This window comes from Ceratotherium simum, chromosome 16 (genome assembly GCF_057802395.1).
Source record: "Ceratotherium simum simum isolate JZ-2026a chromosome 16, ASM5780239v1, whole genome shotgun sequence".
Lineage (NCBI taxonomy): Eukaryota > Metazoa > Chordata > Mammalia > Perissodactyla > Rhinocerotidae > Ceratotherium > Ceratotherium simum.
In genome coordinates, this window is record NC_141915.1 from 17463579 (window position 1) to 17489235 (window position 25657).

The window sequence follows — 25657 nt, forward strand, 5'->3', positions numbered from 1 at the left end:
CAGTCTAGTTGAGCTACAAACAGAAAAGAGAACTGTGTCCACTATATGATGTGATTATTTCAGAAACGTAGCTTTCTTTTGAGTCAATTCATGAAAACAAAAACACTCTACAGGAGACACCTTGTATTCCTAGCCTGCTACCATTTTTCCCCTAGTATAGGTAGAAAAACTAAATACATAACTTGCAATTTGGAACAATAACTTTTCCTGGTCTATTGCTTTTGAAAAAGATTATGAGACAAAACACAAAGAAAGACAAACATTATAAAATAACTTTTATACAGGATTAGTAGATCTGTTTACATATAAAAAACAGAAAGGACCTCATTACAGTTAGATTTCACATAAATTACACAGATTGACTTTTTAAAACTACTATTCAACTTCATTTAAAGTCCCTTTTAAAAATTTCATTTTGAAGGCACAGTGCATGAAATAAACCAAAGACTGAAGCACTTGAGATGAATGAGTATTGGGCACCTCATATAAATAGCTATAGATTGTTCTGGAGCCAGGGAATGTCACTCTGAAAAAATGGAGAGGTGAAAAGTTGATTTTTAATCTGAGCATAAAAAAATACCATTATGTCATACCTCCAGAAAATCTGCAGCATGGCCTGCATAGAATGTAGCTAGTACACTCATGTTATGCCATTTATAAAAGTCATAATCATAAATATTTACATAATTTATATCTAATTGCCTTAAAATGGTAGCCTAGTTTCAGATTTCATAATATATTGTCTAATCAAAATCAAGTAGGACAATATACTGAAAGTCAAGTGGAAGATTAATTAATTATTGCTAAAAATAGGAGAAATGGGTGTTGGGAGATATTTCTTCATGAACTGGAGACCCAAGTTCAGTTGACATTAATCAAGGGCCCTAGTTACCCCAAAATATCCGCTTTATTTAAAACAAATCAGAAACCCAAAGAATTATCAAAAAGTTGGTAGATAGAAAATCACTGAATGTCAACCATAGTGGAATTTTTTGTAATAACAATAAAGTTGCTACTGTTAAAAACAATTCCACCAGAGAACCATAACATAGGGCACCATTACAGCATTCATAGCCAAGAAGCTTTTAATACAGTAGGGACAAAACCTGGCACAAGTGCATTCCTGGTGACAAGAAGATAAAACTATTTACTGCTGAGAATAAATGGAAATGGAGGAGCAGGTCATGGCTAGTGAGTAACCTGGTGTTAGCTCAGAAACACAGTAAGCGCAGGCATAAGCACTACCTTTTATTTGTTTGTCAACTCAGAATTAGTTTTAAGTTCAATATTCATTAACTCAGCAAATTCCATTCAGATGAAAGTTACCAAAGATTAACCAATCAATCACATTGAGCCAAATATACATTATGTTTCCTTTCTGGAGGATGACGAGGTCCCAAAGCAAATTCCTGCCAATGAGAATTGCAAGGATTCTCCAACTGGATGGGATCCCAATCACTACCCAAGTGTTCAGCAAGATATATCAAAACCAAAAGGTCTTTCCTTCTGAAATTAACTTAGTTCATCTTACTGAATTGCATAACCAGTACATATACATAGGCGACACTTTGAACATTACCTACTCAATCACTTTGCTTTTATTAAGGAGCTGGGGAGAGAAGAAGGCTTACAAACTGATCACCAGGACAAAAAACACGCCTTGTGAGTAAAGAAAGGCACAACTCAGATTTGGGCAAAGTTCTTAATACTGTGATACTTACTTGCCTCTATGACTCCAAGGAAATGGAAAGTCTCTAGAAGAAACACTGAAGAAATGCATTCCCCATCTTATATGGCTTCAATGCCTTAAGCAGTTACGGTGGCCTAATATTAGATTAGATCCACAAATAAAAGACAAAGCAGGGCTGAAAACACAGTCTTAGTAGTCATGATTCTGTACATTCATATTAATAGGTAACACAGGCTGAGAAGGTCTTGTTTTCCAGAGCAATGCATTATTTAGAAATTCATTAAAGATTCAAGATTTATAGCAGAATTTGGTTTTCCTTTCAGGAAAAATTACTAGAAGAACTATTTGTATGTTCATTTCTAAAAAGAATTTTACACATGCTTAAAAGGCATGGATCCCCAGCCACTCTGATGTACAGTTAAAGACATGTTTAATTCAAGAGAGAAATGAATTTAAAAGGCATCCTCTAGTGAAGACCAATGCTAATAAAGTAAAGGCTGTCACATCAACTTTGTTTTATTTCTACCGGCAATGTCCCAAGCAGGGCCAGCCACTCATAGGCTCTTTGTTGGTTTTCTGACTTTGCACTCAAAAATAAAGCTGAAAAGAGCAATACTACCACATTATCTCCTTAAAGAAAATATAAAGTACTATTAGAAGAAATTAAACCATGTATATTTCATTAAGTATTTGCACCACACAAACTGTTCTATGTATGTGGTGGGGTGAGAGTAGGGTAGCTAGGGCTCAAAATTTAAGAGTTGTTAATAACAGGATTAATACCAGAATGGCTTAACTTTGAACCACCCAAATTTATCACAGATACTCACTAACAAATGTCATGACCTCATATCCTTGCTAAACCAAATCTCTTTTTATAAAGCCACTTTGGGTGCATTCCTCACAAAACTCGGTTGAATGACCTAGGTGGGTGGTAAACCACTCCACATGAAGGCTTTGGGATGACTGATACATTAATGGATAAAGAATACAATTTGAAAAGATAAGAGCAAGTTTTTAGATCCCCTGATTTAGTACAAGTTCAGCAGCAACTTGGCCTTAAAACATTCAAAGGTATTAAACTATTAGATCATTGGTAAGACTCATACTTACAAAAAAGCATCATTTCCATTGAATAGCATGATATGATAGACACAATAAAATGCAAATCTTTCAGGTCTTTGCAATAAATAACCCGACTAGCAGTGAAGATGACACTTTCTCATCACAGTGTGATATCACATGGCAGTCCATAGTTTACATTTTTTTTTTTAATGGAGGGAGCCATATTTAAAGCCATGCTTTTAACTGAACTTTTACCCAATTGATCAAAATGAAACTGTCAAATGAAACATTAGGACAAAGAACCCAAACACTTGTAGAGGCCTATGTGAATTAAGACTGGCCAAGCTATTCCAATAACAGTATGCTATTACAGGGCGTAGGCTTGGGCTGGAGCATGAACTGTAGATATTTTGTGTTCAAAAGTAGGTTAAGAATGTGCAAGTAGGTCTCTTCCACGCTTCCAGATATTTTCAGTAGAATTCAGATTTTGTAGATTGCTTGGGCATCTGAAAACCATAAGTGTACAACATAGAAAAAGGTTCAAATTTAGGAAATATTAAAGAATTAGGCATTCCTAGAATAAACTAGTGCTTCACAGATAAAAGCAGCAGCACCTGTGGGTTTTTACCAAGTTAAAAGATAGGCAACATGAGTTTTAGCTTTTGCTAGATCTCCCTCTCAGCTCCATTCAAATGGACATTTAGATCTTTTACAACAAAGTCAACAAGTTCTCCCTTAAAATGGGGATATTTAGAACTTTGCTAAGTCTTACAAGAGAGGTAGTGAAATCCTGCTTAGAGCACAGCCCACCAGTTCTGATCTAGCCTTGGAACAAGTAGAAAGCAAATGCAGAAGCCCATTTATTCATTTCCTAATGTTATATATGTTTAAAAATCGATTCAGCCTCCATTAAACCTGAATAATAAGAGAAACTCCAGCTATTTAATAACTAGAGAAAAGTACTCCTCAGTAGGTTGACAAAACCTTGAGTTTTTAAAGCTTTATATGTCAGATTCTGACTGCTGTCCCTGCCTTAATGTTTCTGATTCTTTTGGCCATTTAAAACAAAGAAAAAAAGCCAAAGCCACTAGTAACACCTGATGTGCAAAATAACAACATCCACTAGTTGGCTTTATGCAGTTACAACATAAGCTCCAAATAGCTCATCTTAAATTAAAAAGAAAAACAAAGTGGATGTCCCATCTCTGCTGCATAAATAGAAAGCAGATTTTTTTTTTTAAAGTAAGAGTACTTTAAGGAGGGGAAGTTCAAAACTGCCAGCCAAATTCACAGAGGATACAAATTTAGCAAGTTAACTTCCCAAAGCTCTTCGAAGAAGCAAGAGAGTCTCTCTTCTCAATGCAGTGTCTCCCAAAAGGAACTGTAATTTTGCTTGGTACTTATGTTGGGAGATACGCAGCGTGTGTGTTTCAATGTTTGCTAGAATATAATGTTTCCTCTTCAGTGTCCGTTTCATCTTGGAACTCATGGCTTAAGAGGGACTTCTTGGAGCCGGTTGACATCATGCGAATTTCATCTTCATACTCATCATGATGCTGCCTGAGCCGATGAAAGCCATCCTTGTGCCTGTTAGACTTGATTGAGCAGATGCACCAAATAATGCAAGCTGTTAGGATCAATGCCGACATGGTGGCACCTGCCAAAACAAAACCACCCCGTCAGTGGCATTCTACTTAAAGGATATAACCAAGCAGCTGCTTACAATAGCACTTTTTATAATACGTCCTGCATTTATTTTATTTTTATTTCACGAACTTAGAAACAACCTCTTATTATTACAGAAGCAATACTTGTATAATATGCAAAATTAGAAAAATAGATAAGCAAAAATACCAAAAACCCCACATCACATTTCCATTACCCAGAGATCATTTTTTTTTTAAAAAGATTTTATTTATTTATTTATTTTCCCCCCAAAGCCCCAGTAGATAGTTGTATGTCATAGCTGCACATCCTTCTAGTTGCTGTATGCGGGACGCGGCCTCAGCATGGCCGGAGAAGGGGTGCGTCGGTGCGCGCCCGGCATCCGAACCTGGACTGCCAGCAGTGGAGCGCGCACACTTAACTGCTAAGCCACGGGGCCGGCCCCTCAGAGATCATTTTTAATAACCTCTGGTTATTAAATAAGTGCGTATTTTTCCAGGTCTTTCTTCATGCATGTGTATGTATATGTATTTTTTTCTTTTACCACAATAAAATTAAACTGTTTATTATTCTGCAACCTGCTTTTTATCGATGACTTCTACTTTTCCTTTCCAGTAAATTTTCATCTCATCCCAAACCCCTCCTTTATTTAAAATATTTGTACATAGGTTATCAGAATAAGAGTCTTAGTAACAGAAAATGATAATAATAAAATCATAATAAAAACTAAGTTCATGACAGCTAATGAGCAGCAGAGCCAGATTTAAACCATGGCTGATTCCTAGCTCCCGTGTTTCTAACCACTAAGTTCTTCCTACTTGATCTGGTTCAAACTAAGAACTCTTTACTTTAAACACTCCACAACAGGCCCTGTGATCTGACCATGTTTCCAATATACTACTCTCTCTTAACTAAGGATCTCTTCCCCACACACTCGGTAATAAAACTTGATTATTTTGCATCAAGTCCAAGTTGCACTTAGAAAAGAACCAAGGTTCTTTGTGTCAAAAAGATACAATACAGCAGAGTATTTATTATTTTAACACATTTTTTTCTTTCTAACGTTTCAGCAATTCAAGCTATGGCACACATTAATCCTGGAGAAAACAAATATTTCCTCCTTCCAAGATCTTGGAAATATAGAACTAATATAAGTTGAAGTCCAAGAGACTTATGATCTTAATATAAAGCAAATCATTCATTCAGTCAACAACTCTTCATTAAGACCCACTGCGTGCCAACACAGTTCTAGGCACTGGTGATGAAGATAAACTCCCTGTTCTCTCAGAGCTTATGTTTTAGTGGGAGAGATCGAATAGAGACAAACAAATGAATAAATATAAAATATAATGTCAGGTAGTGATAAGTGCTATAATAGAAAAAAGTGGGGTGGAGATAGTGACAAGGGTACTATTTTAGCTAGGGTGATGGGGAAAGGCCTCTCTGGGGAGGTGACATTTGAGTACAGAACTGAAAACATGAGGGGGCAAGCCAGGAGAACACTGTTCCAGGAAAATTATGTTTAGATAAGGAGACATTAGAAGAAAAGTGATCCACTCTCAAATTGAAATGTTTTTAACTGGTTTTAACTTCACCTCCCAAAAATTTATATTTCTTTACCTGATACAGTTATCACCAGCTCCCTTGGCAAACCAAATATCCGGTTATCTGTGTCGAAGACTATTACCACAGAACTAGCTGCATCATGATGCACAAAGACCTAGAAGGATAAAGTGCTAGAATTATGAAAAAGTTTCCTTAAGGCATATTGTATTCCTGTTATACTCCTAGGGCCTTTATAATAAACCAAGGAGGTGATTCATTGTCATTTAAAGTATACAAAATGCTATGAAAATTTCCCTTTTGTTGCCAAAGGATAGAAAGATAACAAGATATCAAAATCAAGAGACGGTCATATTTTTCATTTCTTTATTCCCCACAATCTTCATAACAAGAGTTACAAAATAAAATGGAAGTACTTTTAAGAATAAGAATTTACATACTACTACTCAATTTGAGTTTCTTACCTGTGAATGTTGTTGCTGATACCCATCAGCGATGGCATTGATGTTATGGACACCGGGGGCTAACAGCACGTGGAAATAGCCTCCCTCCTTTGTGTGTACTTTTATTCCTTCATTGAGTACAATGACTGCTTTAGAGATTGGTTTGCCAGTCTTATCTTTAACCAATCCATGAACTCCCTTGTGAACCTGAAACAAAATGTTTAAAATATAAATGCCTCGAGTGTTAGAACCCAAATCTTCTGATGCCTTGAATAATTTATTTTCCACCACAGTGCACTGTCTTGAGTAACTCTGTGGGATATTCAAATGAAAGAACCTGCAACATCTCATGAGTTAAATTACCTAAATTACAGCAGATTCCAGATATATGAACTCGTGGCACCTATTTAGGCAATATAAATTGAACAAAACTCTCCTTTCTATATTCTTTTAAAATAAATAATTTTTGGTAAAAGATTAAGAAAATGTTTTGATAAAGGTCTTCATTGAACATATTCCTGGGAGTTCGCTTCTAGTTAAAAGGGAAAGACTCACCTCCACCAACATGCTAAGAAGAGATTTTTTATTTTCTGCCCACAAGGAAGGGAGTTGTGCTGCACTAGGAAAGTAGCAGCAGCTTGTGTATACTGTGATTTCTGGACAGTGGCCATAGGTGACACTATAATCCTGGAATATAAAATTCAAAAACAAATGTAGGAAATTTAATAAGCAAAAGTAAGAATAAGGCTTTGTAACGCAACAAATGGAATAAAAAGAAAACCTGAGTGATGTATACAAAGAATTTGTAAAGCATTTACAGCAAATATAAAGAAACCACTTGGTATTATAATCAGTTACAAACATGGCCACGCCTAAGAGGGCCTTTGAGATCAGGGACTATGTCTAATTCACTCTTATATCTCTAGTGCTTCCCACAGTGCCCGGCAGGAATAAGGGATTTATTAGGGTTTGTTGAATATATGAATGAATGAATAAATAAATGCAGAGGGCCAGCTTCCCTCTAAACCGTGGAACTTTACTGCTGCTCTTGGAGCTCAGGAGGTAGAAGCACGAGCACTTGCCCTCTGATACCCTCAATGCAGGCTCAGTCCAGATGGTGACAATAGCCACTGCTTGCAAGATAGCAATTATCCAGGAACTGCTTGTAAGGACAGGTTCAAAACCTAACTTACCACCTTTCCCCCTAGATCTGTTCTTTTTCCTAATTCAGTTAACGATATTAACTCATTTTCTCACACAGAAATGAAATCTCTTGTCTTTGACTTCAATTTCTTGCTATCATCCATAACTTGCCAAATCCTGTCAATTCCACCTCTACAATACCTCTGAAACTTCATCCCTTGATTCCACTCCCATTGCCACTACCCTAATCTAGGCGCTCGTTCTTTCTTTTTTTTGTGAGGAAGATCAGCCCTGAGCTAACATCCGTGCTAATCCTCCTCTTTTTTTTTTACTGAGGAAGACCGGCTCTGAGCTAACATCTATTGCCAATCCTCCTCCTTTTTTTTTTCCCCCAAAGCCCCAGTAGATAGTTGTACGTCATAGTTGCACATCCTTCTAGTTGCTGTATGTGGGACGTGGCCTCAGCATGGCCGGAGAAGCGGTGTGTCGGTGTGCGCCCGGGATCCGAACACGGGCCGCCAGTAGTGAAGCACACACACCTAACCGCCAAGCCACGGGGCTGGCCCGTAGGCACTCATTATTTCTTGTCTAGGGTATTCTAAACCAGTCTCCCTGCACCACACTCTTTCCTTCCTCCAAACTATCCTAACTATCCTAGTTAAGAGATTAATTTTTCCATAGCACAGCTCAGATCATGTCACTATATCCCTGCTCAAAACCTTCAGTGGCTTTTCATTCCTTACCAAAACAAAGCAATCAAAGCCCCAAACTCTCTCTCCATTCTTGTCTTCTGCTGCTCTCCATTATATTCTATCCTGTATTCTAACTAAACTAGACTGCTTATCAACCTCTGCCCACACTGCCTCCTCTTTCCGGAATGTCCTGCTTCACCATCTCGGCATCCCAAATGCCATCTCTACAAAGAGAAGGCTACATCTCTGACTAGGTGTAACCTTTTCTGTCTTTAACTTCTCATGGCACATTGAGAGTTGCTCTCTTCTAGATGAAATTGATTAATTCTGTAACATAGTTATTTATACAACAGGCCAGGGAATATATTTTATTTATCACTAATATAGCAAAGTGCGTCACACACAGAAAGTTCTTAGTAAATAAAGGAGGGAAGGCAGGCAGAGATGGGAAGGAAGTCAATTTTCCGGTTACACATGTTAATGGAATGACGAGCTAACCACCCATCTGCTAACAACTCCTAACTAATTTGAAGTGAATGGAGGACCAATTAAAATGCTATCAGAAAGAAATTAAAGAAGACCTAAGTAAATGGAAAGACATACTGTGTTCATGAACAGGAAGACAATACTGGTGAGATGTCAATACAACCCAAAGTGATCTACAGATTCAACACAACCCCTAACAAAATTCCAACAGCCATTTTGTAGACAAAGAGAAGCCAATCTCAAATTCAAATGGAACTAGAGGGGGCCTTGAATAGCCAAAACAATCTTGAAAGATAACAAAGTTTGAGGACTCACAGTTTCCAATTTCAGAACTTACTACAAAGCTATAGTAATCAAAACAGTGATACTGGCATAAGAATAGACATAAAGGCCAATGGAATAGAATTGAGAGTCCAGAAAAAAACCCATGGTCAAGCAATTTTTGACAAGGGTACCAAGACCATTCAATAGGGGAAAGAATAGTTTTTTCAACAAATGGTGCTGGGACAACTGGATTTCCACATACAATCAAATGAAGTTGAATTCCTACTTCATATCATATACAAAAATCAACTCAAAATATATCAATGACCTAAATATGAGAGGGAAATCTATAAAAATCTTAGAAGAAAACATAGGGGCAAATCTTCATGACCACGGATTTGACAATGAATTCTTAGATATGACAACAAAAGCATGAGCAACAAAAGAAAAAAACAGATAAATTTGACTTCATCAAAATTAAAAACTTTTGATCATCAAAGGACATTACCAAGAAAGTGAAAAGACAACCTACAGAATGGGAGAAACTATTGGCCAATGAAATATCTGATGAGTTTAGCATCCGAAATATATAAAAAAATTCTTATAGCTCAACAACAAAAAGACAACCAACCCAATTTTAAAATGGACATAGACTTTTTGTTTGTTTGTTTATTGCAGTAACATTGGTTTATAACATTGTATAAATTTCAGGTGTACATCGTTATACTTCTATTTCTGCATAGATTACATCATGTTCACCACTCAAATACCAATTACAGCCCATCACCACACACATGTGCCTGGACATAGACTTGAATAGTCATTTCTTCAAAGAAGATATACAAATGGCCAATAAGCATATGAAAAGATGCTCAACATCATTAGTTGTCACGGAAATGCAAATCAAAACTGCAATGAGATACCACTTCACATCTACTATGATGGCTATAATCATAAAATGGAAAATAAGTTGTTGTTGAGGATGTGGAGAAATTGGAACCGTCGTACATTGCTGATGGTAATGTAAAATGGTGCAGTCGCTGTGGAAAAGTCTGGTGGTTCCTCAAAGAACTGCAATATGACCAGCAAATTCCACTTCTAGATATATACCCCAAAAAATTGAAAACAGGGGCTCAAACAGATACTTGTACACAAATATTCCTTGCAGCATTATTTGCAACAGCCAAAAGGTGGAAACATCTGTCCTTCAACAGATGAACTGATAAACAAAATGTGGTATGTACATACAATAGAACATTATTCAGTCATAAAAAGGAATGGAGTACTGATATGAATGAACCTTGAAAACATTATGCTAAGTGAAAGAAGCCTGACACAAAAAGACATATTGTATGATTCTACTTATACGAAATATGTAGTATAGGCAAATACCTAGAGACAGAAGTAGGTAGAAGTTACTATGAGCTGGGGGGAGAGGGGAATGGAGAGTTATTGCTTTTGGGTGCAGAGTTTCCATTTGGGGTGATGAAAAAGTTTTGGCAATAGACATGGTAATGGTTGCAAAACAGTGTAAATGTAATTAATGTCACTGAATTGTACAATTAAAAATGGTTAAGATGGCAAAAAAAAGAGAAATGCTGTCAGAGGTTAATTTAAGGGCTATCATGTCAAGAAAGCCATGAAGCAGATGCCATTTACTTTGCTATATCAGAAAAGTATCTATTCTTTCACTCAATGGCTGATATTTACAACTCCATTCTCACTGTATTCTATAAAGCATACCTTCATGCTGCCCAGGTGACTGTGCCATTCTGCTCCACGCATTACTCCTCCTGGAATATTTTCATCTATAAAAGAATCGAGAAATATAGGATTAACAAGACCATAAAGCAAGTGTTCTTCGTCCCCCACCCCCTCCACCCACCCACCCAAAAGCAGCAATAACAATAACAAGGGGTAGGGAAAATACCCACCTGATTTATTTGGGCAACCTGGCTGACCCATATGCATTGATGGATGATTATTTGCATAAAGAGATGCCAAATGCTTTAGAGTCTCTTTGTTTTCCACTACAAAAAGAAAAATTCAGAAATCAGTGGAGAAATTCAAAAGATTTTTCTCCAAGGTCAACTTCATGGATACAAAAGTCATCTTCTAGTAAATCTTGCGCCCCGCTGAAGTTTACTGAGGAGTAATTATAACTAACAACATGGTTCTGTTTAGCCCAAGATAATCCAACTGAGAAGACAAACATCTTCCTTATATTAAAAGGTACTAATGGTAAGTTTACACAACAGGCTACCACACTAAAATACAAACTTGTTTTGGTATGTTTTACTACATTTTGGGGCAACTGTGGCCTAATAACAATATTCCTTGAAAACACATTGAAAAGAACACAAACTATCCCCGTATACAATAGCCCCAGAGAGATTCAACAACGTTGCACCTTATGTTGAGTTAAACATAAGGTGCAACCAGCCAGGCAGGGTTTAAAGCAGGGGAGGGCAATTCTGTACTGCTAATATTTGGTTACATATGAGTTTCTTGAGGCAGGCATTGTGTCTTATTCACTTTTGTATTCCCAATGTGTACAGACATAATAACAGCTCAATAAATGCTTGTGGACTAAATTGAACAGATGTGACAAGATGGCTACACTCCATAAAACCAGGCCATCATTAGACCTGACCTCTCCTTTCCAAGTAACTATTTAAACTGTTGATATATGTACAATTTTCTTAGTTTGGTTATTTGCTTATGGAGTGTACTCAAATGCTCACCATTTTAAAAAAATTTAGAAGAGACATTACTTAATTGGAATTTCCCATCTAAGCTTAACTAGCATATGTGTAAAGGGGCATTCTACATACCTGTTTGCACTGGCTTGTCATACGGGTATGTGACCAGCACTGAACCACCATCTAAAGCAACAGAAAGACTGAAGTCCTGTTTTTGAATCAAATTTTCAATGATGGCTTTAGTCTCAGGCTGGGAGGCATTACCTAAAAAACAGAAAAGTCAAATATAAAATATCAATATCTTAACATTTTAGTATGAGTAACTAAGAAAATATTCTCTACTTGAACACAATTCAAAGGCTAACTTACAAAATCTCTAGATAAATACTTGATTACTCCATACGCCACTATCTGAAGCAAGAAAGATATACTCCAGAAGGTAGGTTATTTTGAGTTTTACAAAATTCAGGATAATGTGTAAACTCTAAGTAAGTTTAAGAAAATTCTTACTGGAAACAAAAAGGGATGGGGACATATCCTCCTTTAAAAAATAATTTAGAGAATGTATAATCTATCTTTGAAAGAAAGTAAGATTTTCAGAAAGCAGGTGTTTTCTGCAGCATTGTTTGCAAGAGCAAAAAATTAGAAACTAAATGTCCATCAGCAGGGAAATGGTTGAATGAACTAGAGCACTGTCATACCTTAATAGCATAATAAGGTGCCATTAATAAGAATGTTAGAGATCGATAAGTATAAAATGAAAAGATGTCAATGACATAGTCAATGAAAAAAGTTGCAGAACAATATGTATAGCTGATGATCCTATTTAAGTTAAATAAGAAACAGGCCCCTTCAAATCAACATACACATATATGATGAGTGTGTGCACATACATATATGGGAGGGTAGAGAGAGAGACTATACATCTCTGTATGACTAACGATGGAACTCCCCAATATTATTGATTGAATTTCTAAGAAAAAACTTGAATTACTTTTGCAAATGTTAAAGGAAAAAAACTAGAAAAGTTTTCTAGATGTCTGTATTCATTATACTTTACATCCATAACCTAGAAAGAAAGTACCCCATTACTCATCTACAAAACAGGATCAACCAATCTCCTAGGAAAGAGAACTAAAACTATCTACAAAGTACTTTCATGGCCTAAAAATTAGTCTTACTTGTGAAGTCTGTATCCAGGTCTTTGCCACGAGCATTTGTTTGTCCTGTCTTTGAAGTACAGTCTTTCTCTTGTGCTCGCTCTCGTCCATCTGGATTTAGAGAAGGGACAATCACAATTCTAGTCCTGTCAACCAACTAAAACAGAAACAGAAATCAATGAGTTTATTACCTCTATGTAGAATCAAAAGGTACCTCCTATGCCTCAAACAGAAAGTCTTTATTGTTTGGTTTAAACACAAATTTAAAAGGCAGAAATAAAAATAAATAAATAAAAATAAAATAAAATTCTCTCTGGTTCCAAATAAAATAAAAAAGAAACAAAAACTGCTACACAACTAATGTTCCAAGATACCTCCACATGACTTACAACAGGGCTCAGAAACCATTGACTGCAGGCTAAATCCAGCCTGCTGCTTGCTATGGTAAATAAAGTTTTATTGGCACATAACCATGCCCATTCATATGACTGTTTTTGTGTTGCAGTGGCAGAGTTGCATAGTTGCAACACAGAACATCTGTCCCACAAAGCCTAAAATATATACTATATGGCCTTTTATAGAAGAAGTCTGCTGACCACCGGCTTAAATCAATAACAATGGTAAGATTGTATTTTCTAGATTAAAAACTGCAATGCATAATCTGACAAATATCAATATATGTCTGGAAACAATGAGACAGAAGAGTTGAAATCAGTATGTCAAAAAAATAATAAATAAAGTATGACATCTGTCCTACCCATGATAATTTCTCCTCCAGATGATCCATAGGCATTAATGCCTAAATATGTGGCATAAACTGATTTCTGACATACTTCATCCTACATATTTTTCAATAGTAAATCAGAATAAGTGATTCCTGGTTTATTTGTTCTGTTAAAATAGTCTAGAGATTGAAAATATTGGAGACCCTTTAATTCACTGGTTCTTAAATCTCTCCTCTGGGGGAGATTTTTTCCTAAGCATACATGCTTGGGCTTCACCACAGGTCCCTGGGTATGTGTATATTTTCTTGAACTCATCAGAAAATTCTGACCCTTGGCACAAAACAAATGGCAATCTCAAGTGATCTAGTTAAGGCTTAATTAGACCAGTGAGGCAAAATCTCATAAACCAGGAATTTTGAAATTCCTGGTAGGTGTTTCACCTCGGACATATAAGCTCTTATAATCATAAGATCAATAGGTAGCAACTCTGGCCAAATATCAGAATAACTTAAGGAGCTTTTAAAGGAATACTGATACCTCTGGGGATGGGGCCTTGGCATTGGTATTTTTTAAAACTTCCCAGATGCTTCTAATGTGTAGCCAGGGTTGAGAACCACCATCCTAGGTACTTTCCCATTTTAAAAACGAACAAAAAATGTCTTTGAGATACTCCTTGCAACTCACGTGAAGAAGTCAACAGAATTTGCTTTGCTGGAGATGGTAAAATATTTTTTGATCAAGTCTGATTTAAATTCATCTCATCTAATCCCATAGGTCCCTTCCGATCCTAATCATCATATCAATTCTTTCCAAATTTCTTTTAGGGGAGGCAGTATGGTATAACAAAACAACATAGGCTTTAGAGTGAGACACACTTGGATTTATATTCTAGTTTTACCACTTACTAGTTGTGTGACCTGCTATAAGTTATCAAAAACCTCTGCCTCAGTTTTCACATCTATAAAGTAGAGATAACAATTACAGGATTGAGGATTAAACTATGATGTATGCACAGTACTCGGTATAGTACCTGGCACATAGAAGGTATTAAACAAATATTAGTTTCTTTTCCCTTTACTAAGTTCTATATAGACAGTGCCAATTAGTGAGTGTTCCAGAAGGATGCACACTCTTTCCTTCCTTTCTCTAAGACAACACAGAAGTAGGTTGCTTAATCATACATGACGAAGCCTCAGGATCAAATTTCTTTTCTGTAGTAATGGATGGCTAAAGTAGACAATGTCATATTGCTCTAAAATCTCTTAGCAGCCAAAATGTCCCATCATTTTGTATTTATTACATGAAAAGAAAAACTATTTGTCTTCCACCTCATTTTTCAATATAGTATCCTATATAAGTAACTGGGAATGGAAGTCCCTCCAGTTAGACTGTACAGAACTATGAGTAAAGATTAGAAGGATAACTTGACTGTTAAATGAAGGAATAGAGGACTGAATGCAAGTCTATTTTTTCCTTTATGCCTCTTAATATATTCAAAGAAATATGACAGAAAGACACTACTAACAGTAAGTATATACAAAGATGGTCCATTTTTTTTTTTTTTTAAAGATTTTATTTATTTATTTTTTCCCCCCAAAGCCCCAGTAGATAGTTGTATGCCATAGCTGCACATCCTTCTAGTTGCTGTATGTGGGACTCGGCCTCAGGATGGACAGAGAAGTGGTGCCTCGGTGCGTGCCCGGGATCCGAACCCGGGCCACCAGCATGGGAGCGCGCTCACTTAACCACCAAGCCACGGGGCCGGCCCAGATGGTCCATTTTTAAAGAGTAAAGTTTACAATACACTAAAAGTGCCTCTGTGTAAAATCTAACAGAAAATTAAAAATTTTAAAAACTGTGTCTTGATATCAATGTATCACTGAGATTTTTCCTTTTAAAGCATGTCAGAACAGGTTATTCTCTTACTTGGGTAACAGCTGAGTTCTTTTTGTAGTTTAGGCAGAGAAATTCTGCCAGAGCCAAAAGCAGTTCGGTTCCAACAGGAGCATTTCCATGGATACCAGCAACAAAACGAATCTTTGGTTCTTCAGGCTCAGACACGTTGGGCTTATTGGAGATTTCAAGGGACCAAATGTGACGATATTCAGCACTCTGTCCCAAACTTTAAAAACCAGAAACAAAAAGTCAGCAAGTAATCAAGCAATATGTTAATGCTGACTTACAGATTTAAAAAAAGAAATTAAAAAAATGTGAAAAGTCTTAAAATGTCTTTAAAAAATGAGTCATTGTGTCAGAAAACCTTAGAAAAATTATTTTTCCTTGACCAAAGAAAATCAAATAAAAGTCAGATATTATCAGATTTAGGAAAGATTAAGATTTTGTTTAGCATTCCTCCAAATTCAGTCATTCTCATACCATCTTCACAATATTTTCCCTATCTTCTACAATTTATACTACTATTTAGTTAATATATGTCTTTTAAATTAACTCACTTAAACTTTTATTACAGAAAAATTTAAATGTACACGAATGTAGAGAACCTTACTTTTTAAATCTAAGTTAATTTATGTAAATAAGACACTTTATACTTTACTATAAATGCAATACCACCAGTATCACAGTAAAAATAATTTAAAATGCTCTGCTTGCCTAAGAGATCTGAGCTTAAGGCCTGCTTTCTTTGATATAAAGGGAGATTTATAAGAGTTAGATAGAAAAAATATATTAGCATCAACGTGAGAAGGATTAATAGAATAGAAAAATTATTACTTTCTCACCATGCTATTCAGTGATACTTAGTGCCTGTTGGTGGACCACCTAAAACTGTCTTGTGTCCCACCACTGGCAGGTATTATATATTTGGGGGGAAATAATTAACTAAAATGTGCATCTTGAATTGGAATGTTAAAAAAAAAACTTAAATGAACTAAGTAAACGGATAGCAAAATAATGTCCAACTTTTCATTTATTTTAAAATAAGAAAGGCTGTAAGCTCGATATTGCACTAAGATGGACAATGCTGAAATGGGCAGAAATGTTCTAGAATTAGTTGAGGAAGAGACCTAATTGGTATTGCAAAAGTAAATATAGCTCTTTGCATCTATGAACATTATAAACCAGTATTTGAGAAGCTAAATTTGCTGGTAAAATTAAAAGGACCGATGAAGGAAAACAAAGTAAAAAAGTAAAAGGCTAATGTTCATTAAGTATGTAGTAGAGAACTATACGGTCAGGGCAAAATGTAAAGCATAGTAAAGGCTCTACAACAGGCAAACAACAGGAATCAACAAATCAAGGAAACAATTTTGGAGTAACTATAATAAGACCTAAAGAGGATTTATAATGTAACACTTCTGGCCCAGAAGCCCCAGAAAGTGAAGGTAAAGGCTGTCCCAGCCAACAGTTTTTTTTTTTTTTTTTTTTTTGGTGAGGAAGATCAGCCCTGAGCTAACATCCATGCCAATCCTCCTCTTTTTCCTGAGGAAGACTGGCCCTAGGCTAACATCTGTGCCCATCTTCCTCCATTTTATATGAGACGTTGCCTCAGCATGGCCTAACAAGTAGTGCATTGGTGCACGCCCGGGACTCAAACCCGGGCCACCAGCAGCAGAGCGCGCACGCTTAACCACTACGCCACAGGGCTGGCCCCCTAGCCAACAGTTTTATATAAGCCAGTCCTGCATATTTTCCTGGGACCCTCACTCACACATGACCTTGAGGCTTCAGGGAAGAGCCACTGTGAATAGAGAACAGAGTACAGAAAATGACAGCCTATACTTTTCTGTGTACAGACAGAATGCAGATAGAATGGTGTGTTCTGCCTGTGTTCAGACGGACACACCTGAACAGATGGTCCCTGACAGGTGAGCTCATAGTTCCAAGTTTGTCCCTTGCCCTCAGCAAAATAAAATAAGCTAAGTAAAATTAGTCAAACATGAATCTGCAGCTGAGAAGGGAAAAGCGTTTTAAATCAGTCAAAGCAATCATTAGGAAGAGTAATTTCACATTTTATGGAGGCACAGGACATACGTTTGTAATCTAACAGGTAATCCTCCAATGTTCCTCATGAAAGTTTCCACGATTCATTGTTAGAAAGATCTTAAGGAAATATCTGTTTCAAAATAAGTAAACTCCAACTCTCTATACATTCAGCTCCCAAATAAATAACAAGAACCATTCAACATGGCTTATTCTGAATGTAACTTCTTAAAAAAAATAAAGAAAGGCAGCAAGAAGGTGACACTTACTTGGTAAGATTTGTAATATGTGGATAGTTCATCACAAGTCCTCTCAGAAACTCTGACAAGTCTTTGTATGAATGGTATCGATAAAGAGCGAGATTTGAGGAGGAGCGTAACATGAGGCCTTCCAAACCATTCTCAGCTGAAAGGTCTTTAATTAAAGTTTCAAACGCTTTAGTAGTTGGATCACTGGCATCATCAGTGTTGGTGCTATCCCCCTTTCCTTTCTTTGATTCATTGTTTGAATCTGTTGAAGATCGCACAAGTGTGAAGTTGACCTGAATAGCACCTTCACTCTTTACGGTCACATTCTTGGTAACTGGATTATACCTATAATAAAGGAGACAGATCAGAGCCACACTTCTTCAGCTGGAATACCCAAGCCCTGGGGAAAGAGAGATGTGCAGAGGATATATGAATCCTTGAAAGAATTGTAGTGCATCTTCCTAAGAATCAAATTTTTTCCAAATTTTAAACTTTGGAATATTTGTTTGAAACATGAACTAGCAAAGAACAGACACAGGTAGATTGTAAAATATGAATGAGTTTTTAAGATTAAAATATGACTTCAAAAGAAAGTTGGCATTGCAGTAGGTACCCCCATGTCTCCTGGAATCTGAGTTCACTTGTCTGCCATCAGGGTCAATAGCTAGAAAAGTCTGAGAGGTAATAAGGACATTCTCTACCAAACACATCTTTTTTGCCCTATTCAGATACCTTGCTGCTTGAGATTTTTCAAGCCAAAACGGAGGAAAAACTGAAAAGACCTTATTACTCATTAGTGTGAAGTTCTAACTCATCCATTTATGGACCACTAAGTATTTGAAAATAATTTTTTTTAAAAAGGTTAACAATAACTGTGAATGTTTTCATTTACTTACCCTTCAACAGGTATTCAAACTAACTCTTCAGAAATAAGATAGCTAGTCAGGGGGAGGGGAATATCCTGTGGTAACATCTACACTTATCAAAACATAAAAAGAAAACTACAAGAGGGTAAAAATGATAACTTTCAGATCAAACAATCAGGTGGTTCCAGTTCTAAGCTGTTGTAAAGGAGGGGGAAGATAAAGAAAATCAAGCTTTTTCCAAGGGAAAAAAGGTCATAAGCTCATTTTCTCTTTTCAAGTAAATATATCTTCGTGGAAAGAAAACCCGTAAAAAAGATGAAAATGGCCTTTCTTAGAGAATTAGCAATAAGAAAATTTCACTGAAGCAATAAGGCAAACGTACAATGATAAAAAAAAGTGTGTCTGTGAAAGAGCTTAAAACGCTTTAAAAGGGTACCAATGTAAAGTGGTGGTATTTATGGGACAACACAACTCGAACTATGCAGCAGAACAGTCTTTTTTTCCTAAATAACAGGTACTTCCCAGAACTGTTACCAATAGTGAAGGAAATTACTCACCCTGGCTTCACATCTGGACAGGGGGCAGGTGATCTGAGAGGAGGAGGGTAAAAGAGGCTACTGTTCAAAGTGCATAATTTCACAGATTTCTTACATCTGATAGTTCATGTACTCACTTGCCACCAGAGGAGCATCAAATGTGTAACCAGCTCTGAACTCCCCAGCATTAAACTCAAGGTTGCTCAGCAGGCTCTCTAGGGCTTTCTGGCAATAATCTTCCAGACGGAGCCATGTTTGTCTTATCCCCAAGCACTCAATTTCCAAGCATTCAGTCACTCACCCTCGAGCAGATGCTGTGATTTTATAAGTTCCCGGAACCAAAAGACGCCAGTAATCTCCAGTTTTGTAAGTAGTCACTGGGTGATTAATTTCAGCAACACTAATGGTGGCATTTAATATACCCCTGCCATCCGTGGCATCTAGGACAAATCCTTTGACACCCTGATGAACCTGGAGAAAGTACAAGGACACCCAGATTTCAACGGTAAAGATCATCATCTAATTATTTGGGGAGTTCATGTCCAAAATAACAATCATTAATAAGGTAAACATGGAACAAACAGGAATTTAAGAGTTCAGAGTAAAGCTAAATGTAAACACCCATTAAACAAAATATTTTAGTTTCTGAATGGCTAATTTTTCAAAGGCTAGGTTTGTCTTTATCATGAGGAATGTAAATAACACTGTTTAAACTTGAGCACATCTGAGAATTTCAGAATATAAGACAGTCTACAAGAAAACTGGCCTGGCCTCTTTAAAAAGGAAATGTCATTTTAAAAAAATGGAAGCACTATTCTACATTAAAGAGATGTAATAATCAAATGTAATGTATGAACATTGAACATTGACTAGATCCTGGTTCTAAAATATAGCTATAAAAAGACATTTGAGGGACAAGAAGGGGAAATTTGAATAGGGACTAGGTACTAGGTAATATTAGGGAACTGTTAATTTTTTTAGGTGAGATAATGGCATTTGGAGATAGCAAGTCAGAGAATATCTTTAGAAGAGGCATTCTGAAATATTTAGGGGTAAAATATGATAACATCTGCAATTTATATTGAAATAGTTCAAAAAAGTGTGTGTATATATATGTATGTACATATATAATATATATAATTTTATATATATAAATAAAGCAAATACAGCAAAATGTTAAAAATTGTTAAATCTAGATGAAGGTAGTGTTTATTGTACTAGTCATAACTTTCTGTATGTTTAAAATTTTTCAGAATAAAACGTTTTAAAAAATTAGTACGCAGGGTCTACCCAGTGGTACAGTGATTAAGTTTGTGTGCTCTGCTTTGGCGGCCCAGGGTTCGCAGGTTTGGAACCCCAGGCACGGACCTACGCATTGCTTATCAAGCCATGCTGTGGCAGCGTCCCATATATAAAGTAGAGGAAGACGGGCATGGATGTTAGCCTAGGGCTGATCTTCCTCGGCAAAAAGAGGAGGATTGGCAATGGTTGTTAGCTCAGGGCTAATCTTCTTCACCAAAAAAAAAGGAGGAAAAAAACAATTAGTATGCAAATGCACTGCCTTTGTGCCACTCCACTCAGTAAAAAGAATAAACCAGAAAAGTATTATTTGCACAAAGTATGGGTCAGATTATCCCAATAATTAAGCATTATTAGCATATTTCTTATAGTCTTTTCTTATTGGCCACCATGCATATCCAAACAAAAGGAAATTAATCATTTCACAGTAAACTACTGACAAAAAAGAAAAACAATAAAAACATTTATCCCATAGCCCATCTTCCATCACTTGACAAACGCTTAGGTGTGTATCTAATTTACGTTAGCCTTTTATAAAGACAGGGTAAAAAGTGACCACTAACCATCAAAAGCAAAACATCACTACATTGTTTAATCATTTTCAACACTTCCCCATGCATACAAAAAACTCATTTCCATCCATGAATTTTCTAGATAAATATACTAAAACATGAACAGGCCAAATTGGAATTCAAAGGGGTGTATTCTAAAATCACTGCATGAAAACCACATGTACACACAAAAATATTCTTGCTCTTGGGAGAAATTTCATACTTCACTCCTAAATAGTCACCTGTTTCATAAACTGGATTAGAGATCTTCGATTCTGTTCCCAAAATTTTGGCAAATCTTTCTCAAATGGGTATTTCACACAACCTAGTTCAATAGTCACTTCAAAGCAATTTGTTTGTAAATAGTTCCAGTCTTGCATACCACCTAAAGGAAAAAAAATTAAGACCAGTCACTCTGAAGAAGTTCTAACTAGCTCAGATCCCAAAACATAAGCAACATTCCTAGTAAAAAGGCAAGTTCATCCTTTATCAGTATTGGTTGAAAAACAATAATGCATTCCTTTGAGAGCTCTTTGATGCTTGTGGCACAGGTAAAACGCCTGTAGTGCTGTACTTTCACGTTCAAGAAGAATTCAAGCGTAGCTTACACTCTTCTTCTTAGCGTATCTAAGGTACTTTGTAATAGCCAGAGGTAAAATATAACACTTTCATCAAGTTTTAGTACATTATTTTTACTCAAAACTCAAAGTGCACCAAACGTAAAAACAGTTGAAAAGGTTACTTGAGTGTTTTAAACTATTTAAGCAATATTTTTAAAAGAATGATTCTTTCTCAGAATTAAAAAATCAGTAACCAGCAGTACCATCCAGGGAGACAGAAAATCCATCAAGTTATCTGGCCTCGATATAAAATCATGTTTACCTGGGACATTATACCAACTAGCTCCATTTGTTATTCCATGAGGAAAATATTCATTAGGGTACATATTCTTGCAAGGTCTACCTTGAAACATCTGGGAATTTTCCTGGAGGAAAAAAAAAAAATCTTTACTTGTATTTGTATCTGCATCAAAAAACATGGGAAGGATAAGGAAAAACAATAAAAGTGGTTACCAATAGGGTGTATGAGAGGGTGGGAATGGGGTAGATGGAGCCACAGGAAGCAGTGGCTTTCTATATGCCATTTTGATTTTTTACTATATGGATTATCTATTTTTTTAGTAAAAAACACGCTCTGTAAAAAAAGAACTGAAGACTTCATTTACTGCTCACAATTACAGGTAATATAAAACTCAACCCAACCCCTCTCCAAAAAGAACACAAAACTGTTCATATTCATACTTTCATTTCATGTTTTCAAGAAGTTTAAAGTCCAGAAAAGATAATGCACATCCGGTGTGGAATAAGCAGCTTCCTCTGACTTCTAGGGGCCGTCTGACTAAGACGGCCCCTCTGTGGTTGGCTGCACTCTGTACAATTATCTTACCCTGTGACAACCGGTTGCACCTTCTTTTCCCTAAAGACAATACACCACTCCTGGAAACAGTCTGTGTCTTTGTGTCCTCAGCATCTAGCTTGGTGTCTAGCACAGTACATGTGCACAAGGGAAAGTAAGACAAAGCCCCATGGAGGCACAAATACATGCTATTGGAATCCAGAGAAGACACAGACTACTTCTGACTAGAGTGGCAGGGGAAATTTCCTGAAGAAATTAAGCTTTGAAAGATAGTCAAAACTTCGTCTCTCTTTTAGAAATAGGAAAAAAAAGTACAGAAAAGTGTGAAGAGAAAAATAACAATTTCCCATTTTCCCACCACTGAGAATTAACCATTTAACTTTAAATCATATAACCAACCTCCTTTCATAACCTTAATATACCAGTCACAGGCTTATGATGCCACTTCTCCCTTATCAAATAAAAATTACTTTAGATTATTGTAATAATTGTATACATGCTCTTTTGCTTTCTAGTTTTTCCATTAAAGATTTACACCCATCTTCTATGTCTGTCTCCATTTCCATCAATATCTAATTATAAATTATGCAGATGTACTACTGTACTAATTACTATATATATTTTACAAACCTGCACAAAAATAAAAAATTTAAAGGATAAATCAAAAAATATAAATAGATTTTCCAATATATTCTTCTTACATCTTAATGGATCATTTGTATAAATCCCAGTCTAGACACCATAGTTCCAGGTAGTAGCTATTAACATTTCAACTTTATTCTCAGAGCAATAATGAGCCAGTGAAGATCTCTGAAAAAAGGGTGATATGTGATATACTCATGGCTCTGGGAAGTTTATTCTGATAATAATGTGAAAAATGGACCAAGCCAGAGAGAACCATCAGAGTACTACTGAAATAATCCAAGTGAGAGAGAATGAGCAACTGAAAGGTTGTGGGGGTTTGATTTTGCCATGTGCATTTTACTATCTCCTTTAATTCTCACTACTCTACTTTGATAATTTTTTTAAAGCAAATTTTTTAAAGCAAACAGTTTGACAACTTAAAGAAGACTGGGGGTGAGGACGTAGGTGTCCACATATGAACAAAGAGTCTAAAATTTATATACCAAGATACTAAATGATTGATGATCTCTAGGTTTATTTTCTTCTTTTTGCTTGCCTATATTTTCTAATCTTTTTACAATAATTTTCATTATATGAAACAATTTTTTAATGAGGCATTTACATAGTGGTGACAGATAAAGCAATTGGATGCATTGCCAAAACAGTAAAAGTGGGTAAGGACAGAAAATGGAGGGGGAAAAAAAGTAAAAGAGACCATGTCAAGCCAATGAAAGAGAAAAAAGAAAGCAGAGCTCTCTACTATACAATGTGACAGAGATCAAGGGGAGAAGACAATAGCGGCAGACTTCAGAGGTCAAAAAAGTTTTTAAAAAAAAAATAGATTTCTGGTAATTTTTAAGGAGGCACTTCCAGGTAAAACAATGTAGACAGAAGACAGATGACAAGAAACTGAGGAATGAGAGAACAGTAAGGAAGTAGAGACAAGTAGAGACTACTCACTTCTTTTCTTTTGACTTCTTTTGAACTAATTTTAGACTTGCAGAAAAGTTTCAAAAATAGTACCGAGAGTTTTAGATACCCTCAATCCAGCTTTCCCTAATGTTAGCATTTTATATAACCGTAGTACAATTATCAACACAAGGAAATGAACACAAATATAATACTATTAACTAAAACCAACTATATTTTATTCAAATATCATCAGTTTTTCTGCTGTTGCCTCCTTGAAATTTTCTCTTCACTTGATTTCTGTCACATTATACAGTAGAAAGCTGTTTTTTCATTTTCATTAGCACTCCCCATTTTTTCCCAACCACTTCCCTCCTCTCCCCACCTCCCAAGCCCTAGGCAACCATCAATCTATTTTCTGTCTCTATGAATTTGCCTATGGACAGTTCATATAAATGGAATCATACAATAAGTGGTCACTTGTGATTGGCATCTTTCACTTAGCATATGTTTTCAAGATTCATTCATATTGTACCATGTATTAGTGCTTCATTGCTTTTTATGGTTGAATAATATTCCATTGTATGAATATACCACATTTTGTTTATCCATTCATAAGTTGATGGACATTTGGGCTGTTTCCATTTTTGGCTATTATGGATAACGCTGCTATGAGCATTTGTGTACAAGCTTTTGTGTGGAATCGTCAGGTCATGGCAATTCTATATTTAATATTTTGAGGAACTGCCAAATTGTTTTACAAAGCAGTTGTACCATTTTGCATTCACAGCAATGTACAAGGGTTCCAATTCCTCCACATCCTCACTAACACTTGTTAATTTCTGTTTTTTAATTGCAGCCCTCCTAAGTGGGTGAAAAGCGGTATCTTGGGTTTTGATTTGCATTTCCCTATTGGCTAATGATATTGAGCAACTTTTTGTGAGCTTGTTGGCCATTTGTATATCTCCTTTGGAGAAATGTGTATGCAGATCCTTTGCCCATTTTTTAATTATGTTGTCTATTTATTATTTAGTTAAGAGTTCATAATATATTCTAGATATAAGATCCTTATCAGATATATGATTTACAAAAACGTTCTCCTGTTCTGTGGGTTGCTTTTTACTTCTTTGATGCTGTTATGTGTTGAATTGTATCTCCCCAAAAAGATCTGCTGAAGTCCTAACCCCAAGTACCTTAGAATGTGACTTTATTTGATTATAGAGGTAATCAAGTTAAAATAAGTTGGTTAGTGGGCCCTAATCCAATATGACTGGTACCTTATAAAAAGGGAAAATTTGAACACAGACTCAGCCAAGGAATGCCAAAGATTTCCAGCAAAACACCAGAAGCTAGACAGAGGCAAGGAAGGATTCCCCTATGTGTTTCCAAGGGAATGTGGCCCTGTCAACACCCTGATTTTGGACTTCTAGAACTCTGAGACAACAAATTTTTGTTGTCTTAAGCCACCCAGTTTGTGAACTTTGTTACAGCAGCCCTAGGAAACTAATACAGTATCCTTTGCAGCAAAAAAGTTTTTAATTTTGATGATGTCCAATGTATCTATTTTTTTTTGTCACTTGTGCTTTTGATGTCATATCTAGGAAACCATTGTCTAACCAAAAGTCACAAAGATTTATTTCTATAATTTTTTCTAGAAGTTTTATAGTTTTA

The 25657-nt window shown here is 36.1% G+C and overlaps 1 protein-coding gene across 1 annotated transcript in view; it reads right to left on the bottom strand.

The window, feature by feature from the left end:
* Positions 1-258: 258 nt before the first annotated feature.
* Positions 259-25657, bottom strand: part of CPD (carboxypeptidase D) — a 71116-nt gene continuing 45717 nt past the window's right edge. Inside the window, exons 9-21 of the mRNA XM_014789726.2 lie at positions 21920-22022; positions 21280-21422; positions 19489-19658; positions 17807-18130; positions 15525-15720; positions 12895-13030; positions 11846-11977; positions 10946-11041; positions 10755-10819; positions 6982-7113; positions 6448-6633; positions 6041-6140; positions 259-4412 (exon numbers count right to left, since the gene is read on the bottom strand). Of these exons, the coding sequence (XP_014645212.2) occupies positions 4186-4412; positions 6041-6140; positions 6448-6633; positions 6982-7113; positions 10755-10819; positions 10946-11041; positions 11846-11977; positions 12895-13030; positions 15525-15720; positions 17807-18130; positions 19489-19658; positions 21280-21422; positions 21920-22022 (2010 nt within the window). The 3' untranslated portion in view covers positions 259-4185. The remainder of the gene's footprint in view (positions 4413-6040; positions 6141-6447; positions 6634-6981; positions 7114-10754; positions 10820-10945; positions 11042-11845; positions 11978-12894; positions 13031-15524; positions 15721-17806; positions 18131-19488; positions 19659-21279; positions 21423-21919; positions 22023-25657) is intronic.